At 54.2% G+C, this 18,476-nt stretch overlaps 2 protein-coding genes across 12 annotated transcripts in view; one reads left to right on the top strand and one right to left on the bottom strand.

Moving 5' to 3' along the window:
• VIRMA (vir like m6A methyltransferase associated) overlaps nucleotides 1-1,811 on the bottom strand; it is a 57,097-nt gene extending 55,286 nt beyond the window's left edge. For 2 of the 3 annotated variants that reach the window (XM_032957782.2, XM_032957784.2), the window contains exons 1-2: nucleotides 1,599-1,810; nucleotides 8-123 (exon numbers count right to left, since the gene is read on the bottom strand). In XM_032957782.2, coding sequence (XP_032813673.2) covers nucleotides 8-123; nucleotides 1,599-1,658 — 176 coding nt within the window. In that variant the 5' untranslated portion in view covers nucleotides 1,659-1,810. Of the gene's footprint in view, nucleotides 1-7; nucleotides 124-1,598 lie in introns of all 3 variants that reach the window. The other variant, XM_032957783.2, reaches the window with a different exon arrangement.
• A 2,996-nt stretch (nucleotides 1,812-4,807) lies between these two features.
• Nucleotides 4,808-18,476, top strand: part of ESRP1 (epithelial splicing regulatory protein 1) — a 37,398-nt gene continuing 23,729 nt past the window's right edge. For 3 of the 9 annotated variants that reach the window (XM_032957794.2, XM_032957793.2, XM_076068217.1), the window contains exons 1-2: nucleotides 7,786-8,478; nucleotides 10,931-11,059. In XM_032957794.2, the coding sequence (XP_032813685.2) occupies nucleotides 8,335-8,478; nucleotides 10,931-11,059 (273 nt within the window). In that variant the 5' untranslated portion in view covers nucleotides 7,786-8,334. Of the gene's footprint in view, nucleotides 4,943-7,785; nucleotides 8,479-10,930; nucleotides 11,060-18,476 lie in introns of those variants that run through there. The other 6 variants (XM_032957797.2, XM_032957792.2, XM_032957791.2 and 3 more) reach the window with 3 other exon arrangements.

Raw genomic sequence — 18,476 nt, 5'->3', positions numbered from 1 at the left:
GCTGTACCCATAAGCGCAGGGGTCCGGCAGGTTGCTGTGTGCGCGGACGCCCTGCGGGATGACGCGCACCTCCTGGATGAGCACAGGCCCGGGGAACTGGACCATGTCCACCTGCCCATTTTGCTGCAGTCCAACACAGGGGAGGTCCCCCACACCCCCATCATCGAGATGACGACGCTGACAGCGGCGCTCCTTCTGCTTGGCTCACACTCCCGCTTGGCTCACACTCCCATTGCCGCAGCGCGTTCACACACTCGCCCCTTCATCGTAGCACGTTATAAACAGCAGCTGCAATAGCGGCAGTAGCATTCGCTACAACAGCAACATTAGCAGCATTAAAATGAATTAAGTAGTGGCAACAGCAGTAACACTCGTAAACAAAATTAACGGCAGGAACAGCAACAATGAGCAATACAGGCGGGGGGAACAACATCCAGAGCAGGACTGCAACAGTAAGCGCAGCCGTATTAACTCCAGTAATAGCTAAAGTAGTTTCAAATAGCAATAGTTAAAGCATACAGTATATCAACAGCAGCTGTATTAGGTACAGTAGTTAGCAAAAATCTGAAATATCTGCAGCAACAGCAGAACCAAAATTATTGACAAGGGTGCAGCAGTAATTGCATCAGCTGGATGAGATGCAGCAGTTATTCCAATATAAGTCTATGTTACAACACCCGCAGTAGCAGATACATCAGAATCATTAGTTACAGAATTAGCAGCATCGGCTACATCAGGTATAATGTAGCAGTAGCAATAACAGCATCTGCAGCAACATTACCAAAAGCAGCAGTAGCACAGGTATCAGCAGTAATGACAATACTAACTGCAGTAGCAACTGCATTCGTTGTTTTAGCTTCAGAAATACCATTGGCAGTAGTACATATAAATAAAAACAATAACAGAATCGGCTGCATAACGTGCAGCAGTGGCAACATGCACTGCATAAAGCACTCAAACTGCATTGGCAACAGCAGAAATAACATGGTCTTCATCGTCTGCTACAAAACAGCCGCAGTAACAACATGAGCTGCACTCGCAACAATATATGCAGCAGTGACAATAGCATCATCTGCAGACAGCACGCCCTGGAACATTAATAACAGCAACAGCTACAGCAGTAACAGCATGACCAACTTGGTACTGCATCAGTAACAGCAGCAACCATAGCAGTAACAAGTTAGCAACATCAGTAGCAGCAGCAACAGCTGCACAAGTGGCAGTATGTTCTGTCGAGGCGATAACGGCGCAACCTGCCACTGCAACAGCTGAAGATGTTGCCGTGCGGCCTGCAACAGCAGCAGCGTGCAACTGCGTCAGCAGCACCGTGACTGCTGCAACAGCAATAACATCAGCCGCACCAACGGGAGACTCGGGCGCGTTAGCAACGGCACCGTGCGGCCGTGGCGGCTGTGCAGCAGCGACACGGCCGCAATTCGCAGCAGCACCGAGGCCTAGTGATGTAAACACGGGGCCTGCGCCGACGCTGGCCGCGCTCGCGTCCCGGAGTGTCTCGGCTCCCGGCTTGCGCTGCGACCTCCCGCAGTAACCCCCTCCCCCCTCCGTGGCTCCTCGCCCGCCTCGCCCGGGCCGCTCACCTCGACTCCCCCGTGCTTGAAGGAGTCACAGAAGAGAAGCTCCACCGGCGGGTCCGCCATCGCCAACGCCGCCTCCTCCTCCCTCCAGCCTAGCGACCACCAACGGCGTGCCTCATTGGTCGCGCGAGGCCCCCCGGTTTCGGCTACCGTTGACCAATGGCGAGTGCGTTTACTCCGGCGTTTTACGCCAACCAATCAGCAGCAGCGCTAGGCGGGGCCAAAGTCGCTGGAGCCGGGAGCACGTGGAGGAGCATCGCAGCGGCTGTCGCCTTTACGGGGGGGGGGGGGGGGGGATATAAGGCGACGTTTCGGGCGATGGTCCTTCTGCACAGCACATAGATGGATTATGGACACCAAGAAATTCGTTTAATCGTGATACAGCAGCAGCATGGGGTCGGTGCGGTCTCCATCTCGCATCCTCTTCTTCATCCCGCACCTCCGATTAGCAGCGTTGGCAACGTACGGTGCGAAATAAGTTCAGCATGCGTGCACAATCTACCTGGCCTCTATGTGCTATGAAGAAAAAAAGGACCGTTACCCGAAACGTTTGAAGGCCACAGTACGCTTGTAGAATGTGTTATAAAGTGTTTTTGTTATTTGTGCACCACTGCCAAGTAATATGTACCTGATCGTAACCTCATAGTTTCATAGTTTTATTTATTTGGTATAGCCCTGTGAGCCATTCGGCTCTTGAATCGGGTGCAACCACAACAAACAAAAACATGAACAAGAAAACATCTTAAAGTGACTTTGTGCATGTGCAAACAGAAAATTCAGGAAAAAACATCAAAATATTCCTGAAATAGCACTGTACACTAACGCTGTGTGCAAAAATCTCAGTGGGATGCAAGTCAAACAACAAGAAACTTAGATTAAGGCCATCAGTCTAACTCCGTACTACAATAAACAAAAACATGGCCAAACCAAAAAACTTTTAGAAATCACCAAAATAAAGCCATAAATGCAATGTAACAGTGATCATGGTCCTTGCCCCTACCGGACAGATCTGAAAAAGAGCTTCATAGCTCATCGGATTTATCCAGGATTTATAAGGATTCTGACTGACCTTTGACATAGCGAAAAAAAGTCAGTGATTTCCTGCTCCTCAAATGAACGTTGAGGCATTGGTGCGCATCTCCTATTTGGAGACCTGCAGGACCAGGTGGTGGAAATTCCACATTCCCGTGGGTGGTATGGTGAGTTTATCGATATAACAATCGCTGTTGAGTATCCCCACAAAGCAATACTAAATTTATCGACCCCGGAGGAATTGATGGACTTAACCATGATTCGAACTCTCAAACTTTCGATTTCGAGCCGCTCGCTCTCAATTAAATGTCCACATTACGATGGCGGAAGCGATTGTATCCATAGGATAATCACCTATCATTACCCCCACAATGCAGTGCCGGATTAAGCTAGTGAGGGGCCTGTAACATATGTTATAAAGGGGCCCGGAAATTTAAAAAAATATATATAAAAATTGTTTAACTTGCACAGTAAAGCAATTGTATTTTTTCATTTGGTATACAGCCGGCTAATACGACAAATCGCTAACCTTAAACACCCGGTCCTTCATAAAAGTTGAAAGTACTATAGTAATAGAGCATATGCAGCTACTTTTGCTACTTGGATAATCCGGCACTGCCAAAATTGCATTATTTTTTTTCGACCCCGGAAGGCTAATGATGATGACGATGATGAAAGGCTTCAGTAAACACCCCAAACAGGATTCCAACAGAACTCATCAACTCATCATCCCCGCTGCTCCGCGCTGCGGGAGTTGTGTAAATGGTTAAACGTGTGCAGGAGCGCGTGACATCGCTTACACGCGGCAAGGGCTTAATGTGGGGATCCCGTCGGATGCTGCTGCCCACGGCTGGGTGGATGAGTGACCAGCTGGCGATTAGCTCCACCCGAGGCGACCCCAGGGGCCACGCGGAACGACCCCTCTGGTCGCGCTCATCTCCTCCGCATGAGGAATATAAAGCCAACGGGTGTCATTCGCAGTTCCATCCACAGCTTCTTTGTCAATCCACTGTTGGATGAAGGCCTCATGCCACGAGGTAGGGGGGGGGGGGGGTATTTTGAGTATATTACACCACGCTGCTCAGGGCGGGGTGGTAAACTTGAGGCTAAGAACGCGCTCAGATGTCGCTCAACACTGAGGTTTAGCTGTAGCCTGGACTCCAACTCCGGCGGTCTCTCCACAGGCGCGAGATGGGATGTGTGGCATCGCAGAACTGACGTGACATTGGCGACGGCGTGAGGATGCCGTCATACAGCAGTGGATATACCGTATCTCGGTATTTTGGAAGTGGCTTTGAAGGTAGCGTTCATCCAACAGTGGATAGACCACGTCGGATGACGGTGAATTAAAACCGCGGCCAGGAAATGGCACAAAACCAACAAATTAATGGTTAACTCGCAATGCGCGGCGGGTAAATACCCACAAACCAATTAAGGGGCACGACTTGGAATATAATCTCAAGTTGGGAGGCGCACCTGGGCGCGTGCAGCGCCAAAAACTCACGGGCAGATTCCCCTCTAATTAATTGTCATCTGCGGCACGCGACAATCAATTACACTCGATTCATAATGAGAAGCAGGTGCTGAAACCAGAGGCGCGCGCGCTGGGGGTTCGGGGACGCATTTATCCAGCAGAGGATTGACCATGGCTGATGGTCATAATCACAGCTCTCAATGTCGGTAAACGATGTTACAATGGTTGCCTGTCACTGCGTGTCTCTGTGTACGTGTGTATGTAAGTTGAACTTCTTTCTCAGCGTCTATAATCAACCGTGCTAATCGGAGGTGCGGGGGAAGGACAACAAACTAAACACAAAAAGCAGGTCTAAATTAACGAGTTTTCAACCGAGAGTTAAAAGTGCATAGCTCCAGCGGCTTCCTAATAACGGAAGAGCGTTCCAGACGGCCGCAGAAGCGCATCGGAAAGCGCCGCGCGACGCGGTGAGCGCCGTCTCTGTTTGATGGCCCAGCCAAACGCCCCCGCTGCGAGGATGACCGGAATTCGCGTGAAGGTTTATGCTCCTGGCCGAGATCAGCAAGGTTCATTTGTGTCGTCTCTCCGATCTAACCTCCGCACGAGGATCCGGCTCAGCCACGGCCTCAATGCCGATCCCCACTGAGCCCCCACCCTGACGAGTCGGTGAGGCTATGGGAGATTGGGGGGGGAGCAGTCCTTGATGAACGTGTACGGAACGCGACATTCACTCGCGTTTTCATCATTCGCGATGTGTCGAGGACTCGAACTGGCGCACTTTAGTTTGCAGTCCCTGCTCGTGAGTGAGCCTCAGCCCAGCCAAAGAGCCGCGAAGCACAAGGTATGGGTTTGTGTACAGGTGTATAGCACAGGTGTGTGTGTGTGTGGAGTGCAGGTAAATGATTGAGCATGACATGTACGGGGTTTTGGTCCCGGGGTATTTATTATACAGGTGTATAGTACAGGTGAAAGGGCTGTGTACAGGTGTGTGTAGTACACATCTGTAGACTATCCCTTGTGCACAGGTGAGCGTGGGGAGGTAGGACCAAACAGCCCTGAGCAACAGCAGGGTGAAGGAGGCCCTTATCCCGCAGTGGACTGTCCAGGGTGCTCCAGATGTCTTGTGACTCCTTTGCATATTCACGTCTGTTTTAAGTAAAACCTTACTTTAAAAAATAAATTACGTTTGAGAGAATGAAACGGGGGTCACAAGACATCTGGACCAGCCTGCACAACATGCACAGGGAAAGAAGGAGTGTGGTGCAGCGATGTGTACAGGTGGGGGGAGGAGGCGGCATGTGGAACGTACAAGATTAGATGCGTTGATTTATTATAATTATATCACTATGTAACACAATTTTTGTTCCTGGGTACTCAGTGTTATTTTTTAATTGCTTATGCCTAAAAAGTAGAGAAAATGGCTATTATTCCCCACAAACTTTGCTTTTGTGACCAAGACTTTATGTGAACTAAACACAAATTCGCACGTTTTCTCATTGAAAATAGGTACATTTCAAAATATCACTGCCCTGGTCACAAGCAAAGTTTGTGGGGAATAATAGCCATTTTCTGTACTTTTGAGGCATAATCAATTAGGAAATAACACTTACGACCCAGCAACATTTTGCTTTTGTTACACACTGAATAATTATCACAGATTGCAAGCACGTGCCGATCGCAGGCTCACGGCGGGGTGCAATTCCGCGCGAGTGAGGAGCATGCGAGCTGCGTGCGGCTGGTGAAGAGTCGCTGCAGCGACAGGGAACGCGCGAGTTGTGGGAGGTCGCATCAAATGAGTGGGAGGTCGCATCAAATGAGCTGAAGATCGCATCATTGCCACGCGCAGGTGCGGCTCTGCATGGGTTTCGCTCCTGGGCGGGGTATCGAGTGACAGCGTGTGTTCGCTAATGCCTCTCCTAATCGCGCATCGCTTTCAATTTCAATAAGTCGTTTTTAGAATGGTACTAAGATCCCCGCCTCCTTTGCTCTTACAGCCTGTCAGGCAGAGGTGAGGGTAAGCGAGCGCTGTCGGCGAGCACTTATTAATGCCTGCCGGGCGCGCGAGGCGGTGGCCGGTGTGGATAGCACCACGCCCGACCGCCTTTGTCTCCACCGACAATTGAGGGCGGATAGGAGAGAAGGGGGCAGAGTTGGGGTCAGGGCGGTGGTCGAGAAGACACCTGCCCTCGGGGGAACACCACTCCCCCTCGCCACCTCGCCCCCTTTTCCGCGCACAGGTAACCCGACTCCTGTTCGTTCGTTCCCCGAGGGGGAGGGAGGCAAGAGATGGCTGCTTTCAATGATCTCCGAAGCTAAGCAGGTTAAAGCCTGGATGGTGCTTATTTTGGCGGTCGGCCGTCCATGCATGACAGGTGACATAGGCTGCTGCCGCGGGCTTCGTGGCGGCAGTGCAGTGCAGTGCAGCAAACCCCATTGTTGTAGTGCACCAAATCCCATTGTTGTAGTGCATCAAGCCCCATTGTTGTAGTGCATCAAGCCCCATTGTTGTAGTGCACCAAACCCCATTGTTGTAGTGCACCAAACCCCATTGTTGTAGTGCACCAAACCCCATTGTTGTAGTGCACCAAGCCCCATTGTTGTAGTGCACCAAGCCCCATTGTTGTAGTGCACCAAGCCCCATTGTTGTAGTGCACCAAACCCCATTGTTGTAGTGCACCAAGCCCCATTGTTGTAGTGCACCAAGCCCCATTGTTGTAGTGCACCAAGCCCCATTGTTGTAGTGCACCGTACTTGTCTGCTGCCCGCGTTCACCAACCCGAATTGACCAGCTCGGTGAAGTATGATCAAATAACAGCCACCGACCCGCATATCTCGGGGAGGCCTTCGTCCAGCAGTGGATTTGTGTATATTCGGTAGTAGTGCTCTTCCGTTGGTTGTGACTTGTCATCCTTTCCACCGAGGGTTGCCACCTCTGAGCTACAAAACCCGGGACACATCACGGGACGAAGAATATCTCCCAGCACCACACTGAGTGGTGGATCATGACCTTAATCATAATACACCGGACGGAACACGGCCTTTAATGTCCATATTTAAGGATTATCAGGGACAGCTCCGTCACTCAACGAGTGGACGATCCGAGGAAAACCATGAAAGTTGGAAATCCTGTTCCCCCTCCCCCTTCGCCACCACTCCACCCCGGGTGTTTGATGCAATCCGAACACCGCAGCACCCACCCTGGGGGTGGGGGTTTGGTAAACAGCGGGGCCCCGGGGGAGTCGCGAGTCCCACCGCTGCAGGGCACGGTCAGGTCCCGCGACTCCCCTGTCAATCAGAACTCACCTGTGCAACTCACCCCGCTTCAACACTCGCCCCTCCAACTCGCCCTAACTCCTGTCCGCCTACCTCACCTGTACACCGATCACCCCAGTATACCTCGAGCGTGTACTCGTGTTCACACCTGTGTACCGATATCGTGTATATCTGTCACGCGTGACATGTGCCCCTATCGCACCTGTATACTTCTCCCACGCGTGCACCTCACACCTGTATACCTGTGGCCACGCACGCACTCGTTCGAATTTTAAAACGTGGGTTTTTTTTTTACGTTGGAGGGGAGACCATCACCGTGGCTGCCACGTCCCAAACCCGCCCCTCCCCTCCACCTCTCTCACCCCTCCCCGCCTCCACTCCTTCCCTACCTCCACTCCCTCCAGCTCGCTCACCTCCACTCCATCTCCCTGCCGCCACCCTTCTTCTCCCCTCCACCTACGCTCCCTCCACCCCCCTCACCGCGGCCAATGACGGCTCAAGGTGTGCGGCCAGGCGCGCTGACGTCACCTCATTTGCATGGTTACGTGGGCGCGGAGCAGGCAGGTAAGGACTCGCGCGACTTCCACCCGCGGCTGAGAAGACTCACGGACGCTGCCTCCGCCTCCTCTCACCTCCTCGACTCAACCCCCCGCCACCTCGAACCGCCCGGTTTCTCGGTGGAACCTCCGGAGGATTGCGAAACCCGTGCTTGGAGGCGAACCGGGGGACCAACACCGCAGCTCACGGGCTAAACCGGCGAGTCTCGGCGCGCCGGCCTGTCGCGCGTCCCATCCACCTCGACTCGCCCGCCGCTGTCTTCGCCTTGGCCCTTGGATTGTGAAGGTGACCCAGGGCCCTCGAGCGGCCACGTCCCGCCCGAACACCACCGCCACTACCACCCCCGTGCTGCTGCTGCGCTGTTGTTCGTCAAGGCTGAAGGTGACGTCTCTTCCTCGAGTCATGAGCTCCACCGCAATCGCCACTCCGAGCTACGTGGTGCTGCTGTTCGGAGCCACGGCTGGCTCCCAGGGGGCGCGGCTCGGCTCGGACGAGCGCGAGATCGTCCTCCTCGTGTGGCAGGCGCTGGACGTCGCCAGCGGCAAGGTGCTTACCCACAAAGACTGCGCGTGGCGTGGCCGCGCGCGCGCGCGTGTGGGGGGGGGGGCACGTAGAAGTGGAGAGTTTTTGGGTGGGGGGCTCGGGGAGATCTCGCGTTGGTGTGCTCTGAGAGGACTGTGGGGGAGGAGGGGGCATCATTCTTTTCCGCGCAGCCACGGCGGTCGTTATCGCGACAGCGATGGAATGTTGAATGCATCTGTGCGGAGCTGTGAAATGAGAGTTGACACCATCGGGTTCCTCCCACGTGAAACCGAACGAGGCGCGAATGGAATTGGCCAAAGGTCCCAAATGTCGCAGGATCCTCCTGGGGGGAAAAAAAAAACCAACTCTGCGAGGCGGTATCGCCGCGCGTGCTCCCAACGTGGAGGCTGACGCGGTGGTGGTAGGGGTGGTAGCGGTAGTGGTAGCGGTGGTGGTAGGGGTGGTGGTGGCGGTAGGGGTGGTGGTGACTGCGTTACAAGAGACGGCCGTGGGCAATGCAGGTAACGCAGGCGGATTATGAGAAAGCGAAGCGAGAACTTTCCACGTGGCCTGCCCTGCTGTGTGGGGGGGTGAGCGGTGTTGGTGGCGTTGTTGGTGTCAACCTTGGCTCTAACGAGTCGCAATGAGCTTGATGAAGGACGATTATCAGATTAATGTTTTAACTGCTAGGAAATGACAAAAAAAATGGCCAGCAGGCTTGGGCAGCCCCAGAATGTAACCCATCTTTGTATACATCCACCGCGGGAGACGGAGCGATGAAATGGGCTCGCGCGCAGGTGCCTGGGTGGAGCTTTTAAGTCGCTCGATCGTGAGATGGCGACGGCTCGGGGCTGGCCTCCATCCAGTCGTGGATTGAGCGTGGCTCGTGATGGTGCGTCATTTATAGCCCACGCCTTGTCGTGCGGGTTGGTCACGGGGAGCTTGGGGTGCGGCGACGGGCAGGGCAGATTTTTGGATACCGCTCGCCGTGATGCCGAGTCGTGGCCTGGGATCGAACTCGGCTTGCCGAGTCAACAGTGCAGGATACTGGGCAGGGGAGCGGTGTGCACGTGTGGGCAAGCCCCTCGTACAGCGGTGTGCACGTGTGGGCAAGCCCCTCGTACAGCGGTATGCACGTGTGGGCAAGCCCCTCGTACAGCGGTGTGCACGTGTGGGCAAGCCCCTCGTACAGCGGTGTGCACGTGTGGGCAAGCCCCTCGTACAGCGGTGTGCCGTGGATTTGCCCGCTTGTCCTGTGCGAGTCTCGCGACGCGTGTGTCCCACGAGGCCCTGGCGCGGTTGGGGGCATTCTGTCGGAGCTCCTTCACGCCCGGGTGTGCGGGTCTCGCAAGTCAAGCGGGATGGAGCCTGGCTAGCGCTTGGACGAAGTGGGGGGGGGGGGCGACTGTCTGGGAGCTCGCAGTGCTGTGCGGGGCGTGCGCTGCGAGACGAGCGGTAGTCGCCGGTACACCAACGGATTGTTGAATCCATCCGTGCGGAGATGTAAATGTCACCCACCCCTTCCGATGTATAACATCACTCGGGGTTTCTCTCACATTTGTGAATTTAAAATTAAATTGGCCAAACATCCAAATGGAACTGCTGTTTTGTGATGAAGCGTCGTCCCCCCACGTGCACCTCCGATTGGCACGGTTGGCTACGTGCGGTGCGAAAGAAGTTCAACACACAGCACGGTTGGCTACGTGCGGTGCGAAAGAAGCTCCCCATACGTAGGTACACACAGCAGTGGCAGCACCCTCCCGAAAAGCTGTCCTTGAGACTCGCTCGACGAAGCATTCCTCCATAATTATTGGATACTTATATTGGTCGCGAAAGCCTGAGCGTTTAGACGAAGCTCCCCCTCGCTAAACAGAGCGGCGTCAACACCGCAACAGCAAGAAAGCAGCCCTCTTGAGAGGGAGGAGTTCGCACTTATTCGTGGGTAAATAACCACCACCAGCACCATCGGCACCACCAGCACCAGCACCATGCTCGCCCACAGTCGGTGGATGTGCGGCCACGCCTCGCCGCCGGCCCTCGCGATTCCCCGAAGCAAATGGCGCGGTGGTGACAGCGTGCGGACAGGGAAGTTGTTAGGGGGAGCGCGGTATGGTGGGGGGTCGACTGTGTGACTCGGTGGGGGGGGGGTCGACTGTGACTCGGTGGAGGGGGGGGGTCGACTATGTGACTCGGTGGAAGGGGGGGTCGACTATGACTCGGTGGAAGGGGGGGGTCGACTATGTGACTCGGTGGAGGGGGGGATCAACTATGTGACTCGGTGGAGGGGGGGATCAACTATGTGACTCGGTGGAGGGGGGGATCAACTATGTGACTCGGTGGAAGGGGGGGGGTCGACTGTGACTCGGTGGAAGGTCGACTGTGACTCGGTGGAAGGGGGGGGGTCGACTGTGACTCGGTGCCCCCCCCTAAGGCGATGTGCCCCCTCCCACCCCCCTTGTGCGCCCCGCGGCCGCAGCTCGGCAGCATCCACAAGGCGCTGGTGAGGCCCGACGATTCGCCCCTGTCGGAGGAGTGCAAGGAGGAGACGGGCTTGAGAGAAGAGGAGCTCACCAATGCCGACTCTCTGGAGCAAGTCCTGCAGAAGGTGAGGCGGGGACTGTGGCTGCGTGGCCGCGGTTTGGGCCGGATCTGTGTGCGGGTCCCCCGATTTCCCCCCCAGCCCCCATCCACCCGCACTTGCCCAGCCTCTGTTGTCACAGCAGGGAAGGTGACCGCTGTGGGTGGAGGTCACTCCGAATGTGCCGCCACGTGCGGCAGACCCTGTGATGGTGGTCAGAGATTGTTGGCTTGTCAGAGCTCGGTAGTCCAAGTCGGCTCGTGGATTGTGTCACACGCCTTGGATTATAGCTCCAGTCGTGGATCACCAACACAATCCATATCGCGGCTCCCATCGGATGCCGCTGCGGTATGTGGTGGCCGTGCTGTACAGATCGCCGATGTGTTATCTGGTTTGTGTGAATAACACGCGGTATAATAACACACGAGCTCGGGTGATGGGTTCACATCGTGGTTCCTACAGCAGCACAGATCGTGTACTCGGGCCCTAGACTCGGATCGGATTGGATCGCAGCTCGGATGATATTCAAATCGCACCCCATCTGAGCTCGTATTACAGCTTGGTTCGCGTACACAACGGCGTAAATCACAATCTGGATTGGGGGTCTGCAATCTGCGTCTATTTAAGGACCACAGTTTTGACGTTGTTTGTTCAGGACCATAGTCTCGTATTAACGTGCATTGCGGCTCTTGAAATATCGAGGTTTCTTTTGCCAAATGAGAAAGATGTATCTTGTTATTTTGGTCTATGATCAATTATAGCGCTTCATATCTCGCCTCGGACCACATCACAGCCTAGATCACGGATCCTATTACAGCGTAGGTCCGCAGATCATAATCAGGTCACAGATCGTATCACCGCTCTGATCACAGCAGGGGATCACGCCCCCCATCAGATCCCATTTCGCACTCCGATTCACCGCAGCAGATCGTCGCCCTGATAACCGCGCCCTCCCACCGGTCACTGTTGGCCACGACTGGCTGCACCCTGGTCCCGGGGGCTGCCTGCCCTCTGGCCCGTACCAACCCCGACTGTGTGCCCAACACATGTTGGGAGCAATGCCATAGGTTACGGAAGTTAAGTACGGAAGACACGCGACCATTCGGTAACTTGTGTGACTATTGCATGTGCCTGATCAACGTGACTGTTGCCTGTTGGAATGGACGCGGCTTAACGATGGGGGCTCATTGTTTTCCAATTGCGCGAGGCTGCGTCCACAACCCCCACACTGGGCGAGTCTGTGAGCACGTGCCCGTGTGTGGAGGAGAGCGGTGGCGCGGCAGTTGTCAACACTGCGCTACAGACCCGGTGCTCCGAGTTCGATATCAAACGTCAGTGGCGAGCGAGTGATATGAGAGAACTCATCCTGGGCTTCGCTGAAGTCAACCGAGCCGTAAATGAGTACCTGATTGTATTGTGTAAACAGCAGCACTGTGGAGACGAAATAAGCCGGGCGTGGTTCTGGCCGTGACGGTCTTCATTGGTGCTCTTTAACAGCACTTGTCCCAAAAGTCTGTGAAGGTTATACAGGGGGGGCGGTGTGTGTTCAGTTGTAGTGACGCTCACAACAACGAGCGGAGCGCTGAGTGGCTGCTAAATCAGAGTTGGTGCAGTGGGCAGCATAGCCGGTGTGCATCTGCCAGTCATCTCAGTCGGTCAACCCATGTCAGCTGCAGGGTCTGTTCCGTGAACTCCTGCCAGCTGGCCTTCGACACTTCACGTGGCCTCAAAGTGCATCGAGTATGGCACACGTGCCGTGGTAACGTCACTTGGTAGTGAACGGTGGTTGTATGTAAAGTATGTTGAACTTCTTTCGTACCGTACGTAGCCAACCGTGATAATCAGAGATGCAGAAGTTGTTGAGTAGTATAGACTCTAGGACGGGTGGGGGGGGTACTGTGCGTGTGCTGTCCGCAAGCTCCTATTAAACCAACACTGCCACTTACACCACCGCCTAGTCCCACGGTCGTTGTGATGCTCGTGGCCCCGAATTCTCTGACATCATAATCGGTGTCTAATTGTCACCATCGTCTGCCTGTCCGTGTTCCTGTTGTGTCAACATTACCGGTTTAATGTCCCGGTGTAGATTTAGGTCACAGAATATATGAGCGGGCAATGACTCGCATATTTTTTCTCTTCCACGTAAAAAAAAGTATTTACAAATCTCATTCGCCCCACGGCCTGCTGAGAGTGAATCATTTCAGCAGCATTGATTCAGAACGAGCAAACCACCCTGGTCCGGTTTCCGATGCCCAGTGTCTCATCGGCAGCGTCAGGCTTGCTTGAGTCGATGCTGGTGAACTTCCAGATGCTAAAAGGCCACGAGGGCCCTGCGCTGTCGATGCGACTCCACACGGCCGAGGTGACGCACGCGCGCCACGTGTGCGGAGATTGAAGGCGCTCGCGCTTAATGCGTGCAAATGGGAAGCGGCGTTCCGCACTCTCGTGCGGCTCCCCCACTGTTTGTGTTTGAATAACTTAATCCGGACAGCGATAACGCGGCTCGCTCACTCGGAGCAATGCGACGCGTTGGTTCGTGCAAGGGGGGGCACTGTCTTAGTAAGCTCTGTGTGGTGTTTGCATGTCAGGCGATGTCTTAGTAAGCTCTGTGTGATGTTTGCATGTCAGGCGATGTCTTGGTAAGCTCTGTGTGGTGTTTGCATGTCAGGCGATGTCTTGGTAAGCCCTGTGTGATGTTTGCATGTCAGGCGATGTCTTGGTAAGCTGTGATGTTTGCATGTCAGGCGATGTCTTGGTAAGCTCTGTGTGGTGTTTGCATGTCAGGCGATGTCTTAGTAAGCTGTGTGTGGTGTTTGCATGTCAGGCAATGTCTTGGTAAGCTGTGATGTTTGCATGTCAGGCGATGTCTTGGTAAGCTCTGTGTGATGTTTGCATGTCAGGCGATGTCTTGGTAAGCTCTGTGTGCTGTTTGTATGTCAGGCGATGTCTTGGTAAGCTCTGTGTGCTGTTTGTATGTCAGGCGATGTCTTGGTAAGCTGTGATGTTTACATGTCAGGCGATGTCTTGGTAAGCTGTGTGATGTTGGTATATCAAGCGACGTCTTGGTAAGCTATTATGTTGATGTATCAGGTAATATGTTGACAGGCTCTGTTGGTAAATACTAACTTGGTCACCTGTAGGTAGTGTTGGTGGAGTAGGTACAGTTACTAAGCATAGTAAGTAATACATAATTTTGACCTACTTGGTACCGTCCTAATAAAACTAGGTACTCTCGTAGCAAGCTGTGTGTGGTGATGGTAAATCGGGTACCGTCATAGTAAGCTGTGTGTGGTGATGGTAAACCCGGTACCGTCATAGTAAGCTGTGTGTGGTGATGGTAAATCGGGTACCGTCATAGTAAGCTGTGTGTGGTGATGGTAAACCCGGTACCGTCATAGTAAGCTGTGTGTAAATCGGGTACCGTCATAGTAAGCTGTGTGGTGATGGTAAACTCGGTACCATCATAGTAAGCTGTGTGTGGTGATGGTAAACCCGGTACCGTCATAGTAAGCTGTGTGTGGTGATGGTAAACCCGGTACCGTCATAGTAAGCTGTGGTGATGGTAAATCGGGTACCGTCATAGTAAGCTGTGTGGTGATGGTAAACTCGGTACCGTCACAGTAAGCTGTGTGTGGTGATGGTAAACCCGGTACCGTCATAGTAAGCTGTGGTGATGGTAAATCGGGTACCGTCATAGTAAGCTGTGTGTGGTGATGGTAAACCGGGTACCGTCATAGTAAGCTGTGGCGATGGTAAACCCGGTACCGTCATAGTAAGCTGTGTGTGGTGATGGTAAACCCGGTACCGTCATAGTAAGCTGTGGTGATGGTAAACCCGGTACCGTCATAGTAAGCTGTGTGTGGTGATGGTAAATCGGGTACCGTCATTTTAAGCTCTGTGTGGTGATGGTAAATCGAGTACCGTCATAGTAAGCTGTGTGTGGTGATGGTAAACCCGGTACCGTCATAGTAAGCTGTGTGTGGTGATGGTAAATCGGGTACCGTCATAGTAAGCTGTGTGTGGTGATGGTAAACCCGGTACCGTCATAGTAAGCTGTGTGTGGTGATGGTAAATCGGGTACCGTCATAGCAAGCTGTGTGTGGTGATGGTAAACCCGGTACCGTCACAGTGAGCTGGGTATGGTGATGGTAAACCCGGTACGGTCATAGTAAGCTGTGTGGTGATGGTAAACCCGGTACCGTCATAGTAAGCTGTGTGTGGTGATGGTAAACCCGGTATCGTCATAGTAAGCTGTGTGGTGATGGTAAACCGGGTACCGCTACAGTGAGCTGGGTATGGTGATGGTAAACCCAGTACCGTCATAGTAAGCTGTGTGTGGTGATGGTAAACCGGGTACCGTCAGTGAGCTGGGTATAATAACCCCGCTGTGAGTCGCCATCACAGTAGTAAGCCCGCTGTACTCATGCGCCCTAGGGCGCTCGCCGACTCGTTCACGTTGGCAATGGGGCGTGGGGGGGGGCAATGTGGGGCTGACGCGGCGCAAGAGATGCGGGCCCCAGCGCCGTGCGGGCCCCAGCGCCGTGCGGGCCCCAGCGCCGTCTGCAGTCGCCACCCCACGTGGAGTGCGGCTGCGCGGTCAACGAGGAAGGGACAATGGGACGCGTCCGTTCAAAGACGTCTCGCCAAACACGCACGTGCACACACCTGTGTGTGTACACGTGTATGTGTGTGTGCACACGCACACACACCTGTGTGTACACGCACGTGCGCACACGCACACACACCTGTGTGTGTACACGCACGTGCACACACACACCTGTGTATATACACGCACGTGCACACACACACCTGTGTGTGTACGCGGTGGGGAGTGGTAGTGTAGTGGGGAGGGGCCATCCATTTAGTCGGTACGCCAAAATCTGTCAACGTGACCCCCCCCCCCTCGCTGGTACACACGCGGACCTCTTACACCTCTCCCCCCCCCCCCCGAACCTGCGTACGTACGCTTGACGCACCCCCCTTCCCCCGAATCCTATAGAACGGCCGGTATTTAATCCACGCAGAAACGATAAAGGATTAATAATTAATATTAACGTGTTTTAAGCAAACAGTCCACCGCCAGCTGCATTAAATAACAGAGTTGCGTACCTTAAAATGTTTGTTTCGTGTCCGCTAGGTTCAAACGCCGACTGAACCCAGTGGGACAGGTAACGTATTGTAGGGACTTCGTCAACACGTGCACTGTCAGACTGAAGCACAGCAGCGTGATAGCTGCAGTCAGGGGTACGGTGGCACACAAGTGACACCTCTCCCACAGCCCTACCCCTCCCGGTAGTACAATATAGACAAATTATTATCGAGGCTTCACCCCCCCCCCCCCCCCCCCCCGTTTCCTATGCGTACATTGTCAGTAGACCCGCCATACTCAAGCGTACGCATTTGGGTGAACTCCCCCCTCCATGCGTACGTACTAAATGGATGGCCACTACGAACGCTTGAGTGTGGCGGGTCTACTGAGTGTGGCGGGTCTACTGAGTGCGGCGGGTCTACCGAGTGCGGCGCTATGAATGCGGCGACCAGAGTTCGATTCCCGCTCACGGCCAACACCGGTGACAATTATCTGAACCGGTCCTGGGCCTCCCCTTTGTCCACTCAACCTCAAATGAGTACCTGGTGGGGTGTGCAAAAATCATTGCCACTCGGGAGACAAAGGCGGCCGGGCGTGGTGCTAGCCACGTACCCTCTCGTGTACCGTGCCAGCATTCATAGGTGCGTGCCAGCATTCATAGGTGCTTGCTAGCAGCACTTGCCCCAACAGTCTGTTATAGGCTATACTGGGAGGTCTTTGTATGTCCACGAGATTCACGGGGGCTGTGTCCGCGAACCGCCACGTGGACATGTTACCTGCTGCCGCCCCTGCTGCTGCGTTGGCAGTGCAAACAACAGGAAAAAGGGACTAAAGGTGACGTTTCAAGCAAAGGGCCTTCATGTGCTGTGAGACGCATCGTGCTCTGAAGAAGAGCCATTGCCCAAACCGTCTCCTCTAATGTGTGTTTTCTTGAATTGTTTTTATCTTGTGCTCTGTACATTACCAGGCAAGTTCAAATGTAACAACATCTAGCTGCCTAGAAGTCCCAGTGGTGTCCTGCGCAAGTGAGCCACATTGAGGCATTGGTGCTCAATTCCTGCTTTTGCAACCCTGTGGTGGAAATTCGACATTCCTATGGCGGTGGGAGGGGGGGGGGAGTCTATCCGTAGCACAATCACTTTCCCTCAAAGCGGTGCTCATTTTATGAGCCCGAGAGAGATGATGGGCTTGGACAACCCCCTCCGTGAACCAGGATTTTAACTCTTAACCTTGCGATTGTGTGCCCGCTACCTCTACCACTGAGCCAGCACGTGGCCGTCTGATTGGCCTTGTGGAACTCTGCAGCACGTGTGTGCTATCCTGCACATACAGTAAGGAGCGATCACGACTTGGTGGCTGTCGGCACTCGTGGTGCTCCCGGAGGGGGATATAAAGCTCAAAGTTGGCACAAATGTGGCCTGGGCAACGCCTGAAACTAAACAACAAAATGAACGTCTGAAAACCAGAATTGTCAAAATTTGGGCCCTAAAAATAATTAAGTCTTGAAAGTTGATTGGTTTCACCCGTTGAGCTGGGCGAGCGTAGAGTTCTCCGTCGCTTTGACGCTCGCGCCAAACACAAAGCATTGCCCTTTATCGTCTACAGCGCTTGGATGGGCGACCACGGTGCACACGCACAGGTGCCATAGGCTGCTGCAAGGCTGTGCCTTGTACCTGGTGGTCGGCAGAGGGCGTTGCAGCAAATTCCATCGTTGCGCTGCACTTCTATGCTGCCACGACTGCCTCCCACCCTCGTCAACCTGCGCAGACCAGCGTGGTCAAGCATGGTCAAATAACCCCCCCCATGACCCCGCCCGGCGTGGGGGGGGTGCCCTGGTCCAGAGGTGCATTAAAACTGACAGCTGTACACGCACAGGGTGCACGCACGCAAGCATGGGGGCCAATTCTCCTGCCTTGCGTGAGAGACGCAGCTCGGATATAAACATCTTTGCACACACAAACCCACCCACATGCAAAACTCTACGATCCCTAGTTATACATTTGCCTTTCTTGCCGCGCACTGCTACACCTTGAACACAAAGACGTCGATGCCGCTGCGTTACTACAGTGCCTTTTCCGTTGGCTCCTGACCAGTCCGCTGGAAGCTGTCGGTTTTTTTTGACGTTGGAATGCGGCCGTGGCGGCGGGTTGCGGTGGTGGTTTTTCTCAACGCGGTGCATTCGCCTGCCTCGGGCGGCCGGTTGGGAGGTGGTTTGCCGCTCGTGCCGCGAGCCCAGCGAAGGCACGGCCACCGCTCGATCGAGGGCCCACAAACCGAGCAGCTACAGCGGGGCCCGGATCACAGTGCCCCCACCCCTGTGCCGGCGCTCGCAGAAGAGGAGCGGCGAGATTATTA

This window comes from Petromyzon marinus, chromosome 20 (assembly GCF_048934315.1).
Source record: "Petromyzon marinus isolate PM22_M1 ecotype Great Lakes invasive population chromosome 20, UKy_Petmar_22M1.pri1.0, whole genome shotgun sequence".
NCBI lineage: Eukaryota > Metazoa > Chordata > Hyperoartia > Petromyzontiformes > Petromyzontidae > Petromyzon > Petromyzon marinus.
The sequence above is the reverse complement of the archived record's forward strand: the minus strand, read 5'-3'. Positions and strand labels throughout refer to the sequence as shown.